This window comes from Coloeus monedula (genome assembly GCF_965178545.1).
Source record: "Coloeus monedula genome assembly, chromosome: 9".
In the NCBI taxonomy this organism is placed as follows: domain Eukaryota; kingdom Metazoa; phylum Chordata; class Aves; order Passeriformes; family Corvidae; genus Coloeus; species Coloeus monedula.
The window spans coordinates 25447282-25471912 of record NC_138789.1 but is presented as its reverse complement, the minus strand read 5'-3'; the positions used below and the strand labels follow the sequence as shown (position 1 = coordinate 25471912).

Genomic DNA, 24631 nt, shown 5'->3' with positions numbered 1-24631 from the left:
TGCAGCAACCACCGTTCTTCCAATCACTTGGGAAATACAGGGTCTTGAAGAGAGAGATGGTGCGTCACAAAGCTGCTGATGTATTTCCCCACAGGATTTTGTGCCTACCTTGGAGTCCGCATGGAAGGCCCAGTTTCCCATGGATAAAGATTCATTACCACCATAATGATGTTAGTGGTTGAGTCAGGAATTGAATTGGAGTCTCCTGAAGACTTGAATTAGTGATAATCAAAAAATTTTAAAAAAATTTGGACAGGTGCATCTGCAAGAAATTTACAGTAGTTGCACTTAAGGTATCAAAAAATCAAAATAGCTGTTAAATAGTGGGTTTGTTGTAGTGCCACAGCTGACCTGTGTTGAGGCTCACCAGGCTGATTGCTTTTGAAGAATGGCTGAGAATGAGATAAAAGCCCTATCCAAATTAGAAAGCTCAGCTGTATTCCCTCAGTGCTAACCCTGGAATAATGTCCATGATACAGCTTTCTAGCTCATAGCATCACAGCTATGCTGTCTCCCTTTGGCCTTCCAGGGATTCAGCAGATAAGTGCATGCTTCCACAGTATGGCATAGGCATCTCTTTAAATATAAATTTGGAATGTTCCTGTTCAATCAGCAGACATAGTAAGACATGAAAAGTGCTAGGAATTTGGCACAAGGAGGCAAATTTTCATAAACAGAAAAAGTGCTGTTTATGTGTTCCATACTTGACCTTGCTGATATTCTTGAAAGACTTTCATAGTACTTCATTCTTGGTATTTTTAGGAGATGTCTTGTGGACAAACATTTTGAATGTGATAGTCAGGGCTGAGGAGTCTGAAAACTAGGACAAGAAATAAAGCCTTGGCCTTTTGCAAAAGCTGAAATCAACCTACTTCTCTGTGTTATCAGGAGTATTTATTACCTATTGAGTCTTTTTCAGTTTCCCAGCCGAGAATCAGTTGGTCCCAAAGAAAGGTGACGCACAAAGTTGTTAACTTGGAGAGATTAAACTTTGTTACTCACTGAAGGCTCTATAATCTTGGGTCAGGGTCACTGCATTGGTTGCTACATATAAGATGCTTTAGTTACATTTAGCTTGCCTCAATGTGAGTTATCTTTAGTTTAGAAATTTATTTTGGCTTGACTTTTTCCAGTTATGCTGTCAAGTTTAAGTGAGATAAGGCACTTTTGTTAAATCAATGCCCCATACCCAGGACAGCTGTTGAAACATGGGTATGTATGTATCATCCAGGACTATATATGGATATATACATAGCAAATGTCTCTGAATCTCTCCCTTTCCTTCCACTTCCTCTATCCTCCCTCACATAAAACACAAACCTGGGTATATAAAAGCTGATTGGTTTCAGTATTAAATAGAATGGGAAATATTTGGAGCATTTTAGGATGGTACCAGCAAATACTAGGGAGTAACTTCAACCACCACCATCTTTTTCCAGTTTTTTGAGTAATATCAGGTTTTGCCCTTACCTGAAATTTCCTCCACTTCAGTTCCAAACCCTGCAATTGCCTGCCTGCTTGACTTGGTATTTTTTGCAGGTCACATGCTCTCCTTGTCTTTGGGAAATCAGTTGCATACAAATTTCAGAAAGACATGGGATGCTGCAGAAGAGTTTCACTCCTTGAAGTTCTGTAGTACACAAGGGATTGGCTTTAACTCTTAGTTCTTTTCTTGCCTCAGAATCCCTAGACACAGAATTTCCCCTGGAATGGTAGGAACACACCCACAATTTTTTTTTCTTGACCCAGAACTTGAATTCTTGTGCACTGTTTGACTGGTGTTTCAGCATCTGCTCTCATTCACATGCAGACCTAATTCTCTGAGCCGTGCCTTATTTCCCAGAAAGGGTGGACTTGCTGATACTGTTACTTTTTTGCAGATGCAACTCTGAGGACTAGTTCAGCTCAATAGCTATTATTTTCTTTTTTCTCTGCTAGCTGGGGTTGCATATTATGTACTAAATTTTTGTTTTACTGTTTATGTTTTATGCTTTCTTTGATGTGTTTTTTTTTTTACTTAAATATTGCTACTATAGCAACTGTTGCATCATGTGATACCTTTGATATTATCAAGATACCGAATTCTTGTTAAAAAATAAATTATTTGTCGTTACATTCGCTGATCGTTACAATGTTTTAAAATAAACATCTTTTCAGTTAATGTATTTGGTACAGCTGTATTTTTCAGTTTTTTGTTTTATTTTTCATTTGTGGTAGAATTTTAGGTTAGAGCTTATAAGTGCAGTAAAAAGAGTAATTTTTTTTTTTTTTTTTGCTTACTGAGTTCAAAGCATTAATTTCTTTTAAAAATTTTCATTAGAAAAATTTGTTCATATCTTCTTGGACACTTTGGATTTCACTAAAGTGATACAAAAATTTCCATTGCTGTTTGTCTCTAACAGAAAGGTATATCCTTGGGAATAGCCCACACTGAGATAATAAATGAGTAGCCTTGAAGTAAAGCTTTTAGGTTGAAGATTGGAAACAAATATCACATATGAAACAAGTGCAAGTCTACACAAGCTGCCTTTTTTTCTTTTTCTATAAACTCCTAAGACAATGCCAGCCATTGGGAGTGAGGAGTCATTGTGCAGAGCAGTATCTGTCTGCCAGATATCTTCAGTTGCATGTCCTTCATTGGATTTTGGACAGGAGCTATGATTGACCTGGGATTAGTGGTTGTATCTGTGTGTGGATCTGGTCTTTTTAAAAGGACTAGGTAGAGGAGATTTTTTTCACACTTGACCAGCCTGGTGGTTGATGCTTTGCTTTGGGCTGAGCACCTTGTGTACCTTTTTGTCCCACTTGCCTTGGGCTTTCTGCTCAGTATATTGCAGGCAAAGTCATTTTTGTGGTGCTACCAAGCCTTTCGTAGGCACTCCACATGTCACCATCTTTAGTGATCATTTTGCTTTATATATTTGCATATAAGAACAAGATTTTTCCACTCTGAGATTTGACTCAGATGCCTATTCCACACCTTCTGCTGGAGTAAAGCAGTTTGGGTACATGTATCTAAAGAAGGATGAGGTATTTAGATTTACTTATGCTTCTAACCCAAAATACAAACTAATGGTTGGTTATCTAAGGAGTCGTGTTAGGAAGGTTGAAAGGTGATATTGTCTCACAGCCTCTGTAGAAAGAGTAACTTGTGCAATGAAATTAAAGACCCAAACAATAAATAATGTTTCCTTCCTATTATACGACCAACCACAAGCTCTTTCAAGTCCATGGCAGTAAGATTGCAGTTATTTCTCCTGACTACTTTCAGAACCTGTGCAAAGCTCAGAATTTGCCTGATAATCTCTGCTTAACTGCAGTTCTTCTTTACTTTGCTTGTTTTCTTGAATATGAATATCATCTCACAGTTTGGAGACAGACTTGACAAGCAGTCTGTTGGTCAAACCGTAGGAGGAAAGTAATTGAAGAGACAATTGCTGTAAAGCTGCTTTATCTCAAATTTGGTTTTTAAATGACAACATGATGTTACTATTTTTTAGAACTAGACCAAGCTGTATAACAATGCCTTCTTGTGGTAACCAACATTTTCCTTGTTCTGCTGGACCTTCAAAATAGGTAATGGTGACAGAATGGGCACAGTACCCCCATGTGAGGCTGCAGGTGTGGCTGCTGCCATGCCAGGTATTGTCTCAAACCCTGGGATTAGTAGTCTAAACATATTTTTTTCCCTTTCTTTTCAGATCACAGTGCCTGTGATTTAAGTACATTTCAGATTGACAGCACTCTGCAGTATGTTTAGATTCTCCGGGTCATGCCCAAGCCTTGCTTCGGGATACATGGCTGTGAAGATCAAAATGACAGTTGTGTTTTCTTCATTTTCTTAGCATTTTTAAGTCAGTGAACCTGGAATTCTGAGTTCCTGACTGCTTCTTCCTGTAGGATTTTTAGAATAGCTACAGAGCTTTCAGAAGTCATAGCAGAAATAGCTTGTCTTCCTGAGTATCAGTGTTTCTGAAGCCTAGGGACAATGATATAAAAGCTTTTATTTAAAAGAGAAAGCAATCAAAGAATAAGAGAACATAACCAGCTATTAAGACTACAGACTTTCACTAAATGCGATCATTTACAAGAATTCTGGTAAAATGACATTATTTTCAGGTTTGTGGGGCAGACACTGTTATTGGCATAACCTCCATAAATGCTACTTAGCCAAAGTGTGAGCTGAGCAGTGTTCCTCTGGAGACTTGGCATGTTTTGGAGCTAACAGGAGTTGCTGCTGGTCATCTGAATGAATTCTTTTTTTTTTTTTGCAAACTGTACTGAGAGTTCAGATTCACTTCTTTGTATGTGTTTCTATTAACAATACTCCTCAAGGCTGATGGAGCTTTTTTGCTAGGATACCTGGAAACTTTTCTTGGCCCCTGGATGATAGGAATCTGTCTATTAGATCTTTACACCATAGATGTTTTCAGCAGCAAAATGTATCCTAATTTTATTCTAAAATAAGGATCTCATAAGAGAATATAGGTATATCTTGATGACCTTTGTAATATTTAAAGGAAGACTTTTACAAAGCTCCCTTGTAGTTATTTTAGGTTTTCGTGTTACCTCACCTTTCTAATTGGCTGTTGTTGTTTGGCAGTGTGATTAGAAGAATGATGCAGGTTTTCCAGGCAAATTCCTTCTATATTTTTTCATGTCTGTTTTCATGTAGCTGTGCTCTCCTACCTAATGTAGCATGAGGGTAGCTGCTGGCTGCTAGCTCTGTGGGTTGTCAGGTCTGGCACATCTGGAAGCTGGGCTTGTTGTTTGCCCAATTCAGAGTCACTGTTCTAAAGTCACTTTCTAAAGAGGTGCCTTCCTCTAGAAACCACAGTTTTTAAAGAAAATGTACTTAAATATGCATGATGTTTATTGTAGCAAACACTGCTTTCATCTTTTCCTAAATGAAAAAGAAACATTGGCTTTACCCTTTGAATTTAGGAAGGGCAAAGAAGCTCTGGAAATTTCCAAACTCTCCCTCTCATGAATCCCAGTCTCCTGGAACTGATTCTATTCATTTTCACTAGTTTGATGTGAAATATATCCACAATGACAATAGTGATGAATGCAGATACCAGAAGACTCTGTCCAGGTTTTATTTTAAAACCTTATATACTTACAGAGATTTCAGGCACCTACAGATTTTATACCTGATAGAAAATTACCATTAAAGTTTAATACTGCAGTAAAAGTAAATCCTAGGGATTTGTGGGAGCCTCCTGGAGTTTAAGCTATGAAGAATTAGAATAAAATACCTATGTGCCTTACAACCTATAAGAAAAATAATTGACAAAATAAGAACTACATTCTGAGACAATTTCTTTGCTAGGTTTTGCCTTTGCTTGTCTTATCTAACCTTTTTTTTCAAAGGAGACTCTGGTCTCCTTAAGTGGAATGTGCAGGATGTACTTCAGTTAATTCTCTTGTTTCCCTTTCAGTTTCAGATTGAAGAGCTATTTCCCTTCCCCACAAGGTTCTATCATACATCTTTGCCTCCAGCCAGGAAAATCTGCTTAGGACTCCCCACTTGTGAGGACAGGATCTCTTTATTGGCCAGAGGACTGGACCCCAGGGTAGCTGTTCTCTCCATCTGAGGGTGGTAATGTGTTCCCAGCACCACTCTCTGCATCTGCTGAACAGACAGGCGTGAAGCCATGTTTTATAATTGAGTACTGCAGCAGTGCAGGCTCCTTTTTGGGCAGTAGTGTGGCCTTTTCTTTATCACCCAAGGAGAACATGCCAGAAGGGACGTGGTGCTGTTGTGCTGTTTCGTAACAAGTTCAAAGACAGCAGTTTTGCGTGTTTAGAGATTAAAGATAATATAACTCAAAATATAGCAACAGTAGGTTCTGAATATTCTAAGTACTGTGGAATAAAGAACATGCTAGGAGAGTAATATTGTTAAATGACTATGAATTACAGGCTATTTGATGATTTTATTCTCATTCCTGGAGGGCTACATTAGGTCAGGAGGAGCAGATGGAAACTTTTTGCTGGGATGCAGTCACTTGACAGCTTCCTTCTGCATTGTGTAAAGACTCCATTGGCAGATTTTCTAATTTACCAGGGAGATGTAACTCTCTCTTCTGCCTGCTTTTCCTACACTGTCTTATGGTGGCAGTGCTATGAATGTAATCCTTTCTAGTTTCTTCATCTTTTAGTGATGTTTCCCAGTTGTCTTTTACAATTTCTAAGAGGCCTGTTACTTCTAGCTGAGACTTAAAAGGAAATGTATACCAGGAGGAGTTCAGTCTTCAAACTGCTCTACTCTGGTGACTCTCTGTCTCCCATTCTTTCACTTTAGTCCCTGGCAGCTCAGGCACTCATGGTGATTTTCAGGTTTTCCATTAATTTTTCTTTTTATCTTTGATTCCACAATGTTGGATTGCAAATGACCAACTTGACTAATCTTAACTGCAACAGGTATATATTAATCAAAGTGGCACTCGGGTGATACTAAGGAAGTAATTTTCCTCTGGCTGCTGCTCTGCACTAAAGCTTACACAATGCAGAGGGGTGAATTTTATCAAGGGACAGGATCACAGCCATGAAGATGCACAGATGCCCCATCGGGGTCTCAGTTTGCCTCTGGTGTTACTAGGGTTTAAGCAAATTGTATCAGCATGCTGGTAAAGACCATCCAGCTAAAATATCCTAAGTAGCAATTATACACTTAAAGAAAACAATTTGAATGCCACAGATTGCTGTCTGTGGGTAATTATTCAGTCTAAAACAAATAACCCAGAGGTTACAAATAATAATTTTGCTAAAAAAATACTATCATGCATTATTCAATATCTACATTTTTAGATTATGATAAAGTAAGAAAAGGTCTAAATTCTGTTTGTTCTGCTGTAGTACTTCCCAAAGAGAGTAAGGTTCAAATTTCTTCCTGGGGAAGACTGGGGATTCATATGCCAAATGTTGACCTGGATATGCCTATTTTTTAATATGGGAATTATATACCTGTGAAAATATGGGTATATAACAGAAAGCCTGACAGACCCTTTAACTGTGGTGTCACTAATACACTGATATAATTTGTTACCTCTGCTAAGGTGTTTTGCCTCAAAAGGTGGAATACTTTTATGTGTGGAAAGGTCACTTTTAATTAATAAGCTCTTTTCATCATTCAGGGACAATATGAATTGCTTGTAACATTTGTGTGAAATAGTTTTCAATATAAAAATAAAACAAATTGAGCTTTATGTCACATTTATCATCCCCCGTAACCCATTTAAATGTCAAAAAAATCAGTACAGACCAAAAGTCTATTTCTAGAAGCCTTAGTAGCCCTATTTATCAGAGTGAAATAAGATATTATCATCCCATTATCCCATCACATGGCTTCTGCACTTGAAGCCATACCATTTCTTCATTTTCTGTAACACAGAAGATAGTTATTGCTAAATATTTCTTGTCCAAGCTGTAAGCAGTGAAGAAAGTGCTGAGTGTTTCTTTCGCTATAATATAAATGTATAATACAATATAATATAATATAATATACAATTGCTTACTTTCTTTCTTGTACATGTCTCAAATGGAAACAAAAATTAGTGTTCTTCCATCCCTGTTTGGAAACAAATATTTTGCAGACAGCAATTTGTTAGTATAGTTTTACTGTAAGGATAAAGCTTTCAATGTATTCACTACTGATGTTTTTGACAAAAATCACACCATTGTGTGGAAAATTAATGTCGTTGTATATTTTACCATGAAATAAATGCTGCATTAAAAAAAAAATTCTTTATTCAAGTTCTTTTTCTGAGTTTTGTTTTCTAACAAGGAGGGCTCAGATAGTCACATGGCTCCATGGGTGTATGTCTCTTCCTTCTAGTAATTTTAACATTTCAAATATGAGTGGGACTGAATAGTCTCAAAGGTTCTAAGTTCATTTAAGATGCATGAAAATAGGCAGGAGGATAGAGGAGAAAGATCCCATTAATGCCCATAGTGAGGAAGATGCTTCTGAGGGTTGTGATAAAGTAAGAAGCTGATGAGGAGTTCAATTCCAGGGAATCCATGCAGGATCTAGAGCTAGAGAGCTCCTGTCAAAAGAGGAGGGTCCAGCTGAATATCAGACTAATGCATAGTCCAGGTCATAAATGGGCAAAAAACCCAGGCTGGGTATATATGTATTTATATAGATATTTATATTTTTTTTTTTTTATGCTCATGGTTTTTTTTTCACTTTTACTGGAACAGGCAGTGCCATTGGAAGTGATGATATCATAGCAGGGAATGTGAGCAAGTACATTGTTCTCCCAGCTGGTTACTGTGGACAGCCTAAAAAAGGACATCTTATATTTGATGCCTGTTTTGAAAGTGGTGAGTATTGTCAGCATTGTGTTACCTAGTTGTCAATGTATTAACACTTCTAACTCTATCACTCATCTTTTTATAAAGTGTCTTAATTCTAAAGAAGACTTAAATACTACTTAACAAAGTTTGCTGTTTCCCTTCAGTCACAGTATGGCTTCAGATCAGACTGTTCAAATGTCAAAAGGGTTGTGAAGTTTGCTATTGCTTACAATTAGCATTTCATCAGGTCCATCTTTAACCACATGTGGATACTTAACTGGATTTTATTCTGTCATTATTTACAGTAGTTGTAGACCACTAATCCAAGACGTAGTATTTAAAATATGCTATTTAAAAATTTAATTTAGACGTTTACTGGCGAAGTTAACGCAGTAAAGTGCCAAGCACATCCTTGCATAATTAGAGAGTTTTTAAAATGTGTGTGTGCTGTCTTTAAATATATGACTTTGGGTTTCTTGTGGCCTGATCCTGTACTACTGAGGTTAATGGAAGCTCTGCCTCTGATGTCAATAGGAGAATTGAACTTTAGGAAGCTACTGGAAATTGAAAGAGGAAGTATTTTTTACAAGAGTTATAGTTTGCATATTACATTAAAGAGTAATTTTAATTGCTTGTATGCATGTGGGGTATGTAGGTAAATATATCCATGAAAATGTAGCATTATTTAGATTTTTGTGTTACATACACGTGCTACCAGATTTTTAGCTTAAATCTATTATTACTGGCTTTCAGACCTACAGAGCACTGTTAAACACCATATGTAGAAAAGGCATTTGGCAGGATAAACTATAGTTTTCAGCATGGTTTATGTGAGAGGTGCTGGTAATGCCAAAACTGCTCCAGTGTCTTGTAAAATGAGCTTTTTATGAAGAGTTACGTCCCTCAGGGTAGAATACTGGCTGCCAGTTCCTGGATAAATATTAAAGTGAGTTATTTAAATCCTGTGATTACATTATGTAAAAAGTGCAAATGATGTAGTGAATAATAAAGGATACCTTTTTTTTAGGGTGTGTCTCTGAAGGTTCAGACAACAGTTGTGTATTTTTAAAAATACTTTGGGTGCTATTTCATAATAGTTATGTGGGTTTGTTGCATTTTTGGATCAGAAAATGGCTTACGAAATGAATCATGGCCAAGCTGGGAAATTTATTGTGCTAAGCTTCTCTGCAATGAAAAAGATCAGTAGCAGTCATCAAATTATTTGTGAAGTATTGTGAGTCATGGCATGATGGTTTAATTCCAGTTTTTGAACAATGGAATTAATTGTATTTTTAAATTAAAACATTTATTCAGTTCAAAGGTAATGTTCATACTTTACATACTTTGGTAGTAATAGAATGTGATAGAAGCAGGTGCTATTTGAAATACTGTGTTTATTTACATTGTAGCATGATGAGACTGTGATGTTGCTTTGCATATTCAGACACTTCCAAAACACAAATATGAATGAAATTAATACCTTCATTTACTTTCTCATGACGACAATGTATTAGCAAGAGTGAGAGTAATATTGTGTACACTTCATATGTAAATTCCCTTTATCTTTTGTTCTATGTCAGCCAAGTGATTGCTTAGAGTACCTTTACTGGTCAAAGCAAATTAACTGATACTGGATAACTTACAGAATTGTTATTAATGTTGAAATCTATCCCACCCTATTGTCCAAACAGTAGGATATGACATTTATAAAATTGTATTGATGCTCTTTGTGTACCACCTTAAAATGTTAAAATCCTTTTGAAATTGCCTTTTTCAAAGAACAGATGGTAAAACTGACCCCACCTGCAGTACTGCCCCCAGCTCTGGGGTCCCCACTGCAAGAAATACATGGATCTGCTGGAGGGGTCCAGAGGAGGCCACAAAGATGCTCCAGAGGCTGGAGCACCTCTGCCGTGGAGACAGTCTGGGACTACTGGGCTTGTTCAGCCTGGAGAAGAGAAGGCTCTGAGGAGACCTTGCTGTGGCCTCTCAGTATGTAAAGGGGGCCTGTGAAAAAGGTGGAGAGAAACTTTTTCCCAAGGTCTGTGGGGACAGGGCAAGGGGAAATGGGTTTAAACTGAGAGAGGGTAGATTGAGGTAGGATATGAGGAAGAAATTGTTTACAATGAGGCTGGTGAGGCACAGGTTGCCCAGAGAGGCTGTGGCTGCCTCATCCCTGGAAGTGTTCAAGGCCAGGTTGGATGGGCCTCTGAGCAACCTGGTCTAGTGGAAAGTGTCTCTGCCCCAGGCAAGGGGTTGGAAGAAAATGGTATTTATGATCCCTTCCAACCCAAGGTGTTCTGTGATTCTAAAATAGAAGTTGTGTTAAATGTAATTCCATAAGTGGCTTTTTTTTCTTTGGCTGCATCTCTGTTTTCTTGAAAGATCTGGTTGATAGAACTGAAGGTTTCCTACTAGATCTGTTTTCAATGACTCTCTTTGATATTGTAGAAATGGAAGTGAATGCATTTCAGAACAGAGAAACAGTATTAAACTTGTAGAAATCGGGAAAAATATTAATACATGCAGAAGAAATACTATTTAATGTGGTTTCGTTTTTGTAATTGCTATCATTATTGTATTAAATAGCATTGAAAAGTGTGAATTTGTTTGAGACAGAGGTGTGTTTTTATGTAGTCTGAAAACCAATGTCCAGCTTGCTGTTTTGAAGTGCTGTGCTTTCAAAAAATCACAAAAAATAGAATTGAAATGGGCATGGGGATTTCTTTTTAGTCCATTCTGTTGTTGAGAGGCAAAATACACTTTTTTTGGTCATTCCTGACAGATGTTTATCTTTTTCAGACTTTCAGTGAGTTTCAATGAGAAAGCAGCAATCCATTCTAACACTGCAATTTGCTCAATATAAGAAACATTTTCTTTCTATGTAGAAATGTTCTTACCAAAAAGGCATTAATTCTTGTCCAGTCCTAGAGGCACAGAAAGCAGATTATTCCTTTCTTCTTTGACTTAATGGAAAGCTGCTATCATATCTTTCCATGGCCTTTCCCTCCTCAGGTTAAATAACTGCTATTTTTTTCAGTGGTTCCTTAGTGTTCACATTTTCCAAATTTTCTCTCATTCTTTATTTCCTCTGGCCTGTCTCCAACTGTTTTGTGCCTTTCTTGATTGGCAGTGGTCCAAGGTGAGCATGATACTCAGATAAGCTGGTGCCAATCCTATGTAGAGTTTATTACTTGCCATGCCTTGCAATCTATTTACTTCTGCTATGTGACAGTCCAATCTTTTTCTCAATAGCATGGTACTGTTGACTTCTATAAAACTTGTGAACCCTTATACTTTTACCCTTTTCAGAAGGAGACCTCCTAAACCAGCCGGTGACTTGCACTTTAATTACCCTTAATGAATCTATTACTAGGGAAAAAATCATTGCTGTAAAATAAATGCAATTATTGAAAATGAAGAATGGTGCCTGAGCCCTTTATCATGTTAATAACAGATAGAGGAGTAAAGAAGAGAGAATTATCAGCTTGTAAGTATGTCAGGAATTTGTGTTTCCCATAGTTCAAGCTAGTGTTCCACCTGGAATCATCCTTGTTATCTTTATTAATATTTAAGAATATATACAGCCAAAAGAAACTTTTAAAATTTATTTATCATTAGCATAAAAGAAACTGATAAAAATTCAGATTTCTTGCTTACAACATATTTTTTGGATAATGTCAGTTTTCACAAGAAACATGAGTTAGTTTCAGGGAAAAATGGAAGCACAGTTACCTATGCACAGAACAAATTTAAAGGAAATAAATGCCACATCTGAAATGCAGACATTTGGTCAGTTGTAATTCTCTTTCCTAATGTTCATTAATGCATTAAATTATTAACACAGTTTCAGTTTAGCAGCAATGCACAAAATTGTCACCTCTCATCCTACTTACTGTTCCGGCAAAGTGGGAATTCTGCAGAATATAGTGCTCTGGGTAAAAGGATGTATTCACTTTGGCTATGCAAAGAAGTCCTTCCTGATTGAGGAAGGCCCAGATTTTCATGAACATGAAAATGTTCTTCAGGGAATCTGGCATTTTGTACTCAAGATGAGTTGGTATTTCAGACATTTTTTCTAAAGGACTTCATAGTTTAGTTTAGCCAGCTGCTCCTACTGTCTTGTGTTTCCTTAGTGCATGTGATGTCTGATGGCATCCATTAAGTCAGCAGCCTATTCTGTGCTGTGGCTAAGACCTGTTTTATTTGCTTAGTCATTTTAACTGTGTGAGATGTTTTTGGAGATGATACCTCCAGCTGTTTTTCTGGGAGCTTACATATCTGCAGTTGCTTTGCTTCTGAATGAGGTCACAGATTTTTAGTTAATTTAGCATGATACATGAGAAGCTTTTTTACCTGTATTTTGCAAAGTGAACAAAGAAAACAAACCAAATGTCTCAGCCCTTAAAAAACCCCCACCTTTTTTCTCAGTGTGCAAAGTCTATTTCCTGGGTGTAGCCACAAGTTGCCTTCCTGGCTCCATCGCAGAGGGATTCTGAGGTGGGCTCTGGTTGTTCCCCAGCTTTTGCCTCCCTGGGCTCTTCATGAACAGAACTGGCAGATGAAAAGCTTGGGCTGACACTGCCAGGGGTGGCTTTGCTGCAGAAAAATGCCAGGGAAGTTCAAATGTTCCTTACCCCTGGTGTCACTGGGGTTGCCAGTCCCCAGGGGTGTGTTGGTCGGTGGCTCTGGCCTGTGCATACTCCTGGGTGCACCCCAGTCCTCCTGCCTGGCCTGTTGGGATGGCACAGGGAATATGGGAGGGAGCTGGAGCCAGGCTGCAGACTGTGATGTGTTGTGAGGATGGTTAAAAACCCCAAGCTCGACAGTTTCTGCTGCTTGTGGCTCAAATTGCTTGTTTTATAATTACTTTTGAGAATTGAAGGAGCAGTGTTGGCTCACAGAGGTTTGTAAATCGCAGCATTCACACTGTTTAATACAGGGGCTTTTAATAAGGCTTTGAAAATATATATTTTGGCTTGTTAGTCAAATATAATGCTGTTTAACTGTTAAAAAATACTGTGTTTCTTGAAATTAGAAATGAAGCTGCTGTCTGCTTTTATTCTCATTTCAACCAAGAAGTGGAACTCCGCCAAGAGTCATTAAATCTTCTATCCTTTGGATGAATTCTTATTTTTTTATGAAAAAATGTTATGATTGGGTAATTTCTGTATTGTGGTTTATGTTCAAAAGGTTGTAATTAAAGTTTTGTAAAATTTTAGATTCAATCTCAATTACTGTAAGCCTCAAATTATGTTAACTGCTGTACACCACCTTGCAATGAAAATGATTCACAAACATTAGTTTGTCTTTTCCTACAGCAGGTTTGTAAAATATTTTGCATTAGAAACCTGATAAAAAATTCTGTGTTGATGGATTGCAAATGATATTAATCAGTTGGAAAAAGTTAAAACTTACAATGTATTAAGAGATCTCACATGACTGAGAAGTACCCTCGTATCATTTTTGTTAAGGTTTTAAATATCTTTCTATATTTCAAAAATAGGATAATGTACTTATAAAACACTTTGCACAACACTCAAAATTGCAGTAAGTGATTGTAATTCCGTTGATCTCATTGTAACCACTTACAGGCGTGAAATAGGCCATTGAGCTTTGCCATGAAAGACATCTCCTGAACAAAAGCAAGATAATATAGGATGGATTGCCCTTTGGGGGTGCTTGTGTCCCAGTTGTTAAGACTTGACACGTAACTTTAGATAGCTAAAATTAGGGACGATTAATCTTAGTTGTGATTAGTGAAATATTGTAAAATTTGATTTGCAAAACATTTTCTGAAATGGACATTTTTGTTTGTAAAAATTTTAAAAATGAAAACTAAGGCAACACAGATGATGATACTGTTAGCATTATGTTAAAAGAAAAATTGAAATCCAACCTAGGAAATAGCTGTATTTTTGCCATCTAATATAGAATTGTAATGTACTTCCAAAATTATTAAACAGTCTGACCCTCTGTGTGTTTATGTTTAAATGAACAGAAGAACCCTTCTCCCCCTTAGTTTCAGTAGCACTGCAATGATATCCTAGATCAGGAATAAAGCAATGCAGGCAAATGTCATAATGGCACATCAGTAGAAATAGAAAGTGCAAAAGCTGTGTAAGGATACTTTCCTCCAGTGCAAACACTTTTAGTAGAAGGCTAAACTGTGTTTTGGAGCAAAAAATAGTTGTTATTCCAAAGTTCCTGTATTATAATCTCTCATGTATGGCTAGAATCACTAAGTCACGTGGAACTGTTTTGGCTTTCAGTTCTACAAGGATGCTCATCTGTAAAGTAGAAACAAAGGAATGAAAGTCACTGTGTTATTTCAGTAATGATGTCTGTTTTCAGCCTGCTTTTGGGGCTTCAAGGTGTGTCTGATTAATGAAACATTTTAGTTATTTCCTTATTTTTTGACAGTAATTTATGCCACATTTCACAGAAAGACATGAAGTGGTTATTGCTGCCAGTGGGGATAATTTAGCAAATGTTTCCCATTTCTGAACATGTCTGTTCCCAGTTCAGAGCAGTGTTACTCTACCAGAGTATCAATACCTTTGGACTATTGCAAGTTAAAAGTCAGAAAAAAAGTAAGAGCAAAAGATTGATTTTAATTTTTTTGTGTGCTTTAATGATGACACTAGGCATAGATTAATGGATGTAGCATGCACAGGGTGCTATCAGTTAACATATATGACATTACTCAGATGTCTCAAACTCCGGAAAAAGCATGTGAATGATTTATGGAATTGATATTAATCTCTTTCCAGTAAATGCATTACTAAAGTTACATGGGAAATTGATGTTACTGCTGTAATGCCAAATTAATTTCTTTCTTGCTAGGTCAGCATTGCAAATGGAACTAAATATTAACCTTTTAAATATCTAAACAGATATAGTATGGAAGACATTTTTACAAATGGGGAATGCTCGGTGTCAATGTGATATCAGCCAACACATATGGCATTAGTCAGATAGCATAACTTGTGGAAAATAGATATTAATGACCTATGGAACTAATGAAAATGCAGGAAGTATTAGTATTACAGCAAGAGTAAAGAATTAGGATGTTAATTGCAGTTGTTGTGCCGATGATGATTTTCACAGTCAGTTTGCCATCTGATTCTCATGCTACCTTCTTCAGGAGCAATCCTTTCCTCCCTCTTACCACGTGTTTGCATCTCCTCAGCTGGTATTAAAGAACATGTGTTGATTTGCTGTTTGATTGACCCAAAAGGGACCAGAATAAGCAACTGGAAACGAAAGCAGAAATGTCTGTGATGAGATATTGTAAGCTCAGAGCAGATTTTCAACAGCTTTAGTGTAAGAAACAACCAAATGCAGGATGGATCCCTAGTCTGGAAAAGAGGCAACTGAGGAATAATACATTAAAGGTCTGTAAAATCATGATTTCTAGTTAAAATCTCAGTGTTTCCCTGTCTGCTCTCTTTGTACAAAAACTGAGGGCCATGAAATGAAACTAGCAGTTAATATGTTGAAAGAAAACAAAGGAGAATGGTTCCCTACAGGTTGTTTAATTAAGCCATGGAACTTCTTCTAGCAGGACATTGTGGATGCTAAAGCTTGACATGTGTCATGCTTTCAATAAAAAAACAAACGATAAGCTCAGGAAAGAAAAATCAGTTGAGAGCTACTAAACACTGACACGATTTCTGACTCAGAAGGTTCATAAACTGTACATTGTAAATTAGGGAATTACACTGGGAGGTGTCTTCAAATGATTGGTTTTTTCTTATGCTCCTCTCTAGGGATCCATTTCTGGCAGTTACTGAGCTGGACCTTGATCTCACCTCATAGATACATCTGATTTAATGGTTAATCACTGTTAGTGCATATAATAATATTCTATTATTTTCTAAAAACAGATTAGAGATTATAGTTGCAAGCCAAAATTAACATAATGCAAAACTATACTTTGATCAAATAATAGGAAGGAAAATCTTACAGTTCTTGTTTCTGTTCAAAGCATTTTCTTAGGAGGACAGTGGCTGAAGATGGTGTTGTCCAGAAAGAGACCTGATGCAGATCCATTCTTAAGATTTTGCACATTTCTGGTACTTACATTGTCATCAGATTTAAAAGTTTACATGGGATTTTTGTAAGGTTTTTCTTTGACAGAGAAGGAATTAAAAAAGACCCTCAACAACAAAGATACTTTATATAACGATGACTAAGTAATTTTTGAGAATAAGCAGAAGGATTTTCCTACATATCAGGTTCTGAGATAAATTTTCAAGTTTCCATTTTTCTGGCTCTGTTCAAAATTTTCCATCTGGAAAAATGATAGAGGGAAATACAAGAAAGAATAGCAATGTCCCTGCCAGTGTGAAGGAACATTACATTACACTGAACAAATATCCTTATCTGAATGTACAATCACTGAAATAAATGCAGCTGTGTTTATTTCAGCATAATCAGATATATTTGAATACAAAATCATTGACATAAATGCAGCTGTGTTTATTTCAAACTGCACATGTTAATATGAACATGAATGTGACATCAGTTAATTACTCAGGAATGTATAGAGGTATGTATATACAGTGACACAATAGAAGCCTGGGACTGTTGAAAGTATGAAGGAAAAAAACCTAGATGAGTTTGTTCTGTACCTAAAGATTTTTAACACCATTGGAAGTCACTAATGAGGAGATGCAAAATTCTTCTCATATACAGTCCCTGGATTTGAATAAATCTGTGGTTACTCTATAGAATAACAGGTGACCTCTGCCTCAGTTACTGACTAAGGAAATAATTGCTTTGAATAATTGCTTCTTAAAATAGAGAATCATGTCAGTTTTGAGTGATTGGTAGGTCCAGGTCAATCTCTTCTGATGGGCACAGTGCAGACCTTAACTGTACTTTAGGTTTTTATCTGATTTTGAGCCTTTAAAAGAGCTGCCAACCACCCTTACCGATTTTCATCTTGCTGGGTTCTCAAATCCAGGGAAAATACAGTGTAGAGCAGTGCCAGTGGGAAAATTTTGGCATTGTTTATTCTGCCAGGAATGCCTCTCCTTGCTATTTCCTGAAAGTAGTACTCTGCCTTCACTGTCCTGTTTATATGCTTAACCTCTGTCTTTTGAAATCAGAGCCCTTCATGACTAGAAGAAATTGAAGTGTTCTTTACTCTGCTTATGCAGATGGTGCTATATAGACTATCACAAGGAATGGCTGTGCTCAGAATAAAAGAGAAAGTGGCATCAGAACAGTAAATATTTGGGAGCTAGGAGATATTGGAAAGGCTTTATTTTCATCTGGGAGAACATTGAAATATTCTGCTTGACTATATAGTGGTATTTTGTTCTGTTAGTTCAGTAACCTGTAATATTATCCCTGTTTTGCAGAAGACAGCAGCACAAAAGCCCTGGTTCTTGATTGCCTAGTGCCTTTTGTAGTGAGTTTCACCTCTGTGAAATGAGTGCAAAATGGCTGAGAAACATTAAGAGTGCTTTGCATCAGATCCATGTGAGCCAAGTTCAGAATGAAATGTAGGAAATTTCGTATCTTGTATTATGTCTACTACATTAGATTAAATAGAGATGCTATAAATAATGGGGGAACAGAAGGAAAGGGACTAAAGTGGACAAAACCCGTTTGAAATGTTCCCGTGAGCCCCCGCCCTGGAAGAGCCGCTGGCAGTGGGCACAGCAGTGCTGAGCTGCTGCTTCTCTCTCACTGGGTGACCAGAACATGTGGTGCTGCTGTTCACTCAGCACAGGGCTCAGGCAGCACCAGCTGGGAGAACAACTTTCCTTGTGCTTCCTTCTCAGCTCCAGACACAGGAATACCTTTCACAGAATCACAGGGTCGCCTTGTCCCACCTTCCTGCTCAAGCACATGGCACTGGCTTGTGTCCAGACACTTCTGGAATATTTCCAGTGAGGGGGACTGCACACCCTGTATGGGTATCCTGTTCCAGTGCGCAGTCACTGCACAGGAAAATTCTTCCTCCTGTCCAGGTGGAATTTCCTGTGCATCAGTTTCTCTGATTCCTCTTGTCCCATTGCTGGGCCCCACGGAGCAGAGCCTGGGGACCTCCTCTGACCCCTTCCTGAAGACACTGACAGACATGGATGAGGGCCCTTCTCAGTCATCTCTTCCCAGGGGTGAACAGGCCCAGCTCCCTCATCCTTTCCTCATGAATCCTATCCTTTGTGTGGTCATGTTTGATTTTTTTTCTTTCAGGGGGCAGAAGACACTGACACAGGCTGCCCAGAGGGGCAATGGAGTCTCCATCCACAGAGGTGTTCAAAACCTGGGCAGATGCAGAAGCGAGCAGCCTCTTCATGCTGACCCTTTTCTAGGACTAGTCAATCTCCAGAGAGAACACTCACAAGATTAATACTTTCCTTTTTTTTTGCCCTGAAATTAGAATACACTTCAGATAGATTCTGTTCTTGTTGTTCTTTAAATCACTTAAAAATTCTCAGCTGCCTGCTGTTCCAAAGTTAACAAGCCAAATTAAGATCTTTGCTTGTTTGAGCTGCCACTCTAATGCAAGAAGAGACAAAACACTGTGAAATAAACAGTGGTCTGTACTTTTGAAAGAATACTGGTTGGAAAACATACTTCAGAAGAGGTGTTTCTACATAAACAAAAAGTATTCTTATTCTTGGATGGATACTATCTGATTTCAGGAGAAAATATTTTAGAATATTTTGCTCAGCCTAACAGGAATTTGGATACAAGTTATTAGGTGGGAAACACATTATTTTGGATACATGCAGAGCTTCATTTTGCATTTATTGACGCTATTCAGTAACCTAATTGCCTTCTAGGTTCAGCCTTTAGCATGCTAATTTTGATTTAGTGTTTGTATTTCTGAAAACAAACTGGGAACAAACCATAAATTATCACTGTGTGTTCTTTAGACAGCTACTGGAATTCCAGTATCTACTACAGTAACATAATGTGAAGGTAAATTACCATAATGTATTAAGGGTTATTATTATATTCTAACAGTTTCTGGTAGAATCACATCTCTGTTTCTCTCGTCTGAAACTGTAGCTTTTTCATAAGAAGAATAATTTATTCTGTTTTTTAAAAAAAATTGGGTTTGAATGTTTATTGTTGCTACTGTACTACATTATGAATAATTCATTTTTAGTAGCCTTTTTTAAGATTGTAAATGAATGTCATATTTCTGATGTGAAAAACTTTTAAGCCTTTTTCATGAATGCAATATAAAATATAGAGAGCTAAGGAATAATACATGTAGGGTTTTTTCTTTTTCCTTTTAGCATTTTCGTGGTCAGCTTAAGAAATTATGTTCACAGTGAGTATTTTGAATGATTGACTAAGAATTTTTTTGACACTTGTGCTCCTTTTTTGGTCTTCTTACTTGCAGTTTTTATTATATTAGGCTCCAATTATATAAGACTTTACATATATATTTCATATTACTGTTAAGTTGTATAATGAAATGCACCTTCAGTGCAACATAAAAGTGCCCATGTACCTGCACTGGGCTGATGGCCACTTGTGTAGGCACAGTCAGATTGGATTGTTTAGCAGTGTTAGCACAGCCCAAAATGTTTTGAGACTGGATAAATACTTAGAGGGTGAGTTCACTCTGGGGTTTTGTGCTGTTGCAGATCCATTGCTGTCAGAATACCAGAGCTGTGTGCCTGAGCTTGCTGGGGTGATGGATTGTAGATGTGCTCCTTCCTAAAAGTAAAGTTGAGGAATGGAGCAGCAATCTTAGAATTAATTTATGCTTTTTTTTCTGAAAAATAAAAGCTGATAGCAAGTTGGAACTTGACTTTTGGTTATTACTGCATGTATTTTCTGTGGGCCTTGTGTTTCGGTACTTTCTCTGTCATCCCAAACACTTGTCATCCTCTTACCTGATTATCACTATGCTATCCTGCCTGGTATTTCTCTTTCCTCTCTGCATTTGTGTAAATGTTATTGCTGAAGTATCTTCTTTTGTATGTTGAGAGAATGTTGAGCCTCACTTTTGAGCCTGTACATTAAGTGCTATATCAAATTAAACCTTGTTGTTATCACCTCCAGGACTTCATGTTATCAGTCTGCCATTAGCATTTGTTTTCTTTTTCATTATTCCTGTCTGTGTGGTCTTCTTTATCCTTTTGGATTTAGTGAGCCATTTATTTCCTTTCCTCATATTTGCATTTCATTTTCATCAGTAAACATTTTGTCGGTTTTATTTTAGTCAAGGTTTCCCATTTTCATGTATCTCTTCCTTGAAAGATTTTATTAAATCTGCCTTTCCAAAATGCTTCCTGTTTTTTTCTTTTTAAATTTTTTTTTTTTAAATTTACATGTATATATATATTAATATTCAAAGGAACTGGGATCCAGAACTGTTGTCATGATGTTTGGTGATCATCTGTCCTTATTCAGTCTGCATGCTCATTTGGAGAGGAAATATTTCTTACCCAAAACTCTGACTTCAGCTGTGCACTCTAAATATTTTCTCTAGCACGGGGGATCTATGTTGACAGATGCCAAATCCTCAGTGCCTGGTCCCAGGGCAGAAATCAGTAGAAAAATCTCTGCATAACTACAATTTCTGTTGGTTTTGGGTCAGACCATAAGCTTGTGAAACTTTCCATGAATGGTCATGGGGCAAGTGGGCAAATGTTCTGTCCCTTGATGGGCTGGAGGTCAGTGAGAGTGAATGCCAGAGGAGACAGAACTGATTAGATGGCAGGAAAAGAACATTATCAGTGATTACAAAAAGTTAAATTAAAAGTGTCTGTCCCATTTGTCTACAGTGTCACAATGACATCTACATACTTCTTAGGATGTGAATACATGACTTCCAAGACCTCTGATTGTATTTTCTATTTAGAATGTTAGCCTAGTTAATAATAACTTATGCTTGTAGTCTTTTACTGCAGGAGATCACTGTGTGCTTTACAAGGTACTTTTGTTTTCATTTTATAGTTCCAGAAATCTGAGGCTCCCAGAAGTTCAGAGCTCCAGTGTTACACAGTAGAATCACCATTTGAAGCATTTTGACATTATCTTCTTTGAAGCACACTAATTGGATTTAAGCCCACACCTTTGATTACTCTTTAAAACTGAACAAAGCATGTGTCATCCTGAATCATGGTGGATAAGACGGACTTTTCCTTTGTAGGGATGCTATTTTATAGTCTGCCATGCTTCAACAGATATTAGGAATAATAGATACTATTTCAGATAGAATGTAACAATAACTGATATTATTTCAGCAGTACGGGGAAACTTAAATACTGTTGGAAAAACTGTGTTAGATTATCTCCTCTGACTCAGACTAATGAAGAATGAACCAGCTGAGTAAAGAAAGAGGAGGGAGAACAAGCATTATCTTTTGCAACCTATTCAGTTTTGGCTGATTTAACCTAGATGAGGAGAAAAGCAATATTGTGTTCTTTGACAGTACTGTAACAAGCTTTGCTAACTCATAATAATAACTAGAAGACATATGTTAAATTGTTGGTTCTTCTGAGAAAGGAAGAATGCTGAAATCAGAAAGTTGTATTATTATAATTTGATAATTGTGATTTGGTCTTTTTTATCTACATGAATCCATAGTGAGAGCAAATATAGACTAGTATATTTTAACAAAATGAAATTCCACAGTGTATGAACTAGAAAATATGGAGAAAAAATTCAGCATTGGCTGATTAATATGAAATCCAATGTCATTTTACTGTGGATGTTATATTGGAAAGATAATGTTTGTGAATTATTTCAAATCCTGCAGAAAGACTTCACCACCAAGAAAATCTAACCAAATAAAATAAACTTCTTTATTAGTAGTATTCTTAATTAACCTGTCTAGTCCTACAAACTGATCTTGTGTTGCAGTAACAGAGCCCCCTAAAAATTGGTAGCCAATCTTTCCTCCATGTTTATTATTATTCTTTGCTGGATGATAGTGGAAGAATGTCCTGATGTGGTTTGTTGTCAAGTGCCTTGCAGAGGAACGTGGAGGCTCAGTTCAATATGGGAGCCATGGGCAGTGTCACTGCCCTGTGGTGTGACACACACAGGTGGTGCCACCTTGGAGCACACTCTTGTAATTCAGTGTGCTCAGGGTGAGGGCTGGTGTGGGTTCCATTCCAGGGTGGGTTCGAGGCCTTGAGGAACAGCAAAATGCAGCAGCAAATGCAAAAATAATGAGAGAAAGAGGAAAAAAGAGACTTGAATATCCATGTGACTCTGGAATCCCTGGTTCTGTGCACTGAGGCCAAATCCCTCAGCATGTATAGAAGTTCTTTTTGCAGGTGAAGTTTTATATGACCTTAACAAAATCACTTTGCTGAATACAAAAAGTTAGTTTAAAAAAAATGAAAATATAGCTGCTAGCCCTTCAGGTTTCCTGCTATCCTCTATTCATATTCGTATTTGTTAAAGAGTTTATAAGTTGATATTTACAGCACTCCTGCCATCCTAGTAGCTATAAGAAGCTGCCCACCTGTTCAGAATTGGAAATCTTTTAAATTCTAATTAAAATTCCCAAAGTATAAACTATTCCCATCCTTGGAGGGGACAGTGGGACTGCCATGTTTCCTGTGAGTCTGGGATATTCTAAAGCCAAAGGTCCTTCAGTTTCTGACTGCCTTTCACATCATCAGTGTGACAGAAAGTCATCTTTCAGTCACAGAGATAACGTTTTCCTGTCAGTATGGTAAAAATATGAAAATGAATACACAGAGTTTATAAAAGTTCCTGGTTTTGAAGACTGGCTTTTGAAAAAGCAGGTCTATTTTTCTAAAGCTAGTGACATTTGTTAATTTTGTTTAAAAGTTTTTCACTCTTGATAGTAACATGTAAAAATTTTTTTACTAACACGTTAAATATCTGATTTTTTACTGCCAAGTAAATAAATGAAAGAAATGCATGTTATTGAGGTTAAAGTACTAGAATATTATTAAAATTAGGAACCACAAATGATTTCTTGCTTCTTAAAGTGATAATTGTTTTGTAACTCCTTGCCCACTGTTTCATAATGTATGAGAACTTTCCAATGCATTTAATAAGAAAAAGATTTGTGTATGTCATAGGGAATGAATGTGTTGTAAGGCACTTACATATAGACTCAAACTGAAAGTTGAAATTAACCATGGATACATTTAAAGAAGTAATTTTAATTAACCCCTTTATCTCATAGTTAATTTGCATTATGTTTTAAAGAGCTTATATTATATCAGCAGCTTCTTGTATTGTCGGGGTATACTAGTAAAATAGAAGTAAAACATAATATGTAACAAAAGTAGTTGTTATTTTTAACTGAAAAGTTTTGCTATTTCTTTAGGTTCTTACATAAATTGGCACCCCTCTTTAGAAATTCAGCCTAATTTTGAATAGAAATAATACTGCTAAGTGTGTGTATGTCCCTGCCTTTGAAGAGTCAAAAGCAACATTGGATCTGTATAATTGATCAAGGTTACTTCATGTCCATGAGAAACAATAATACAGCCCAACAATCACAGTAAAGATATTTAAGTACTAATTGCTTTAGAAATATTGATTTGTTTTCTGGCTTCATAAAATAATTTACAAAAAAAAATGTTGTCTATTTTGAAAATCTAAATCTTTCCTTTTTTTTTTATTTTTTTTATTTTTTTTTTCTTTTTGGAAAAATATGTTCCTACCAAACAGAAACCCAGTGAGAAAAAATTTGGAGATACAGTCAAATAAAAGAAAATTTAATTTTAATCCACTTAATTAGAATCCTAAATCAAGCTTAAGTGGGCGTCTTGGTAGGCTAGAAACTTCTGGATATCAAAGAATTATTAGAAGAGTGGAAAAAGTCAGTGTGTGATGTGATTGGCTTTAAAACCGTAGTTTCCTCTGCATTTTGGGAAATTCAGATAAAGGTGAAAAGTATAGCAGGAGCAGAGTGGGCAAGGGAGTTCTGTTCTGAGTTTTGTTCCTTCATACTTAGTAATTTTGAGTTTTCTGTATTTAAAAGCCAATTAATCTAGTTTATTATATTGTAAAAAAGCCTGCTTTTTGTTTAAAAGCTTTATTGGCTTTTTGGAATACTCACTTATAAGAAAAAAGACCTAGGCAGTTCAATTTCAATAGTATGTCTGACTTAGATGCTCATCCCATCCATCTTAAATCCATTTTCTTTCTCTAATCACCTGCACACCCTCGTCACAGTTCCCAGGCTTGCTTTGCCTGTATGAGAGTTGGCAAATTGCACCTGTTAGATACCTGTATGTCTGAGAAACAAGGGGAATTACATTTCTTTTGTGTCTCAAGCACGGGGGGCTGTGTCCAGGGGGAAACTTGAGTGCTCACTACCTGAACCAATGTGAGAAGCTCAATGTTAGTG

At 36.9% G+C, this 24631-nt stretch overlaps 1 protein-coding gene across 1 annotated transcript in view; it reads left to right on the top strand.

Moving 5' to 3' along the window:
• The window catches only part of LOC309576307 (BEN domain-containing protein 5-like), a gene marked incomplete at its 5' end in the record, with an annotated part of 561692 nt that overhangs the window by 8720 nt on the left and 528341 nt on the right, over positions 1–24631 (top strand). The window contains one exon of the mRNA XM_082287520.1: positions 8213–8331. Coding sequence (XP_082143646.1) covers positions 8213–8331 — 119 coding nt within the window. The remainder of the gene's footprint in view (positions 1–8212; positions 8332–24631) is intronic.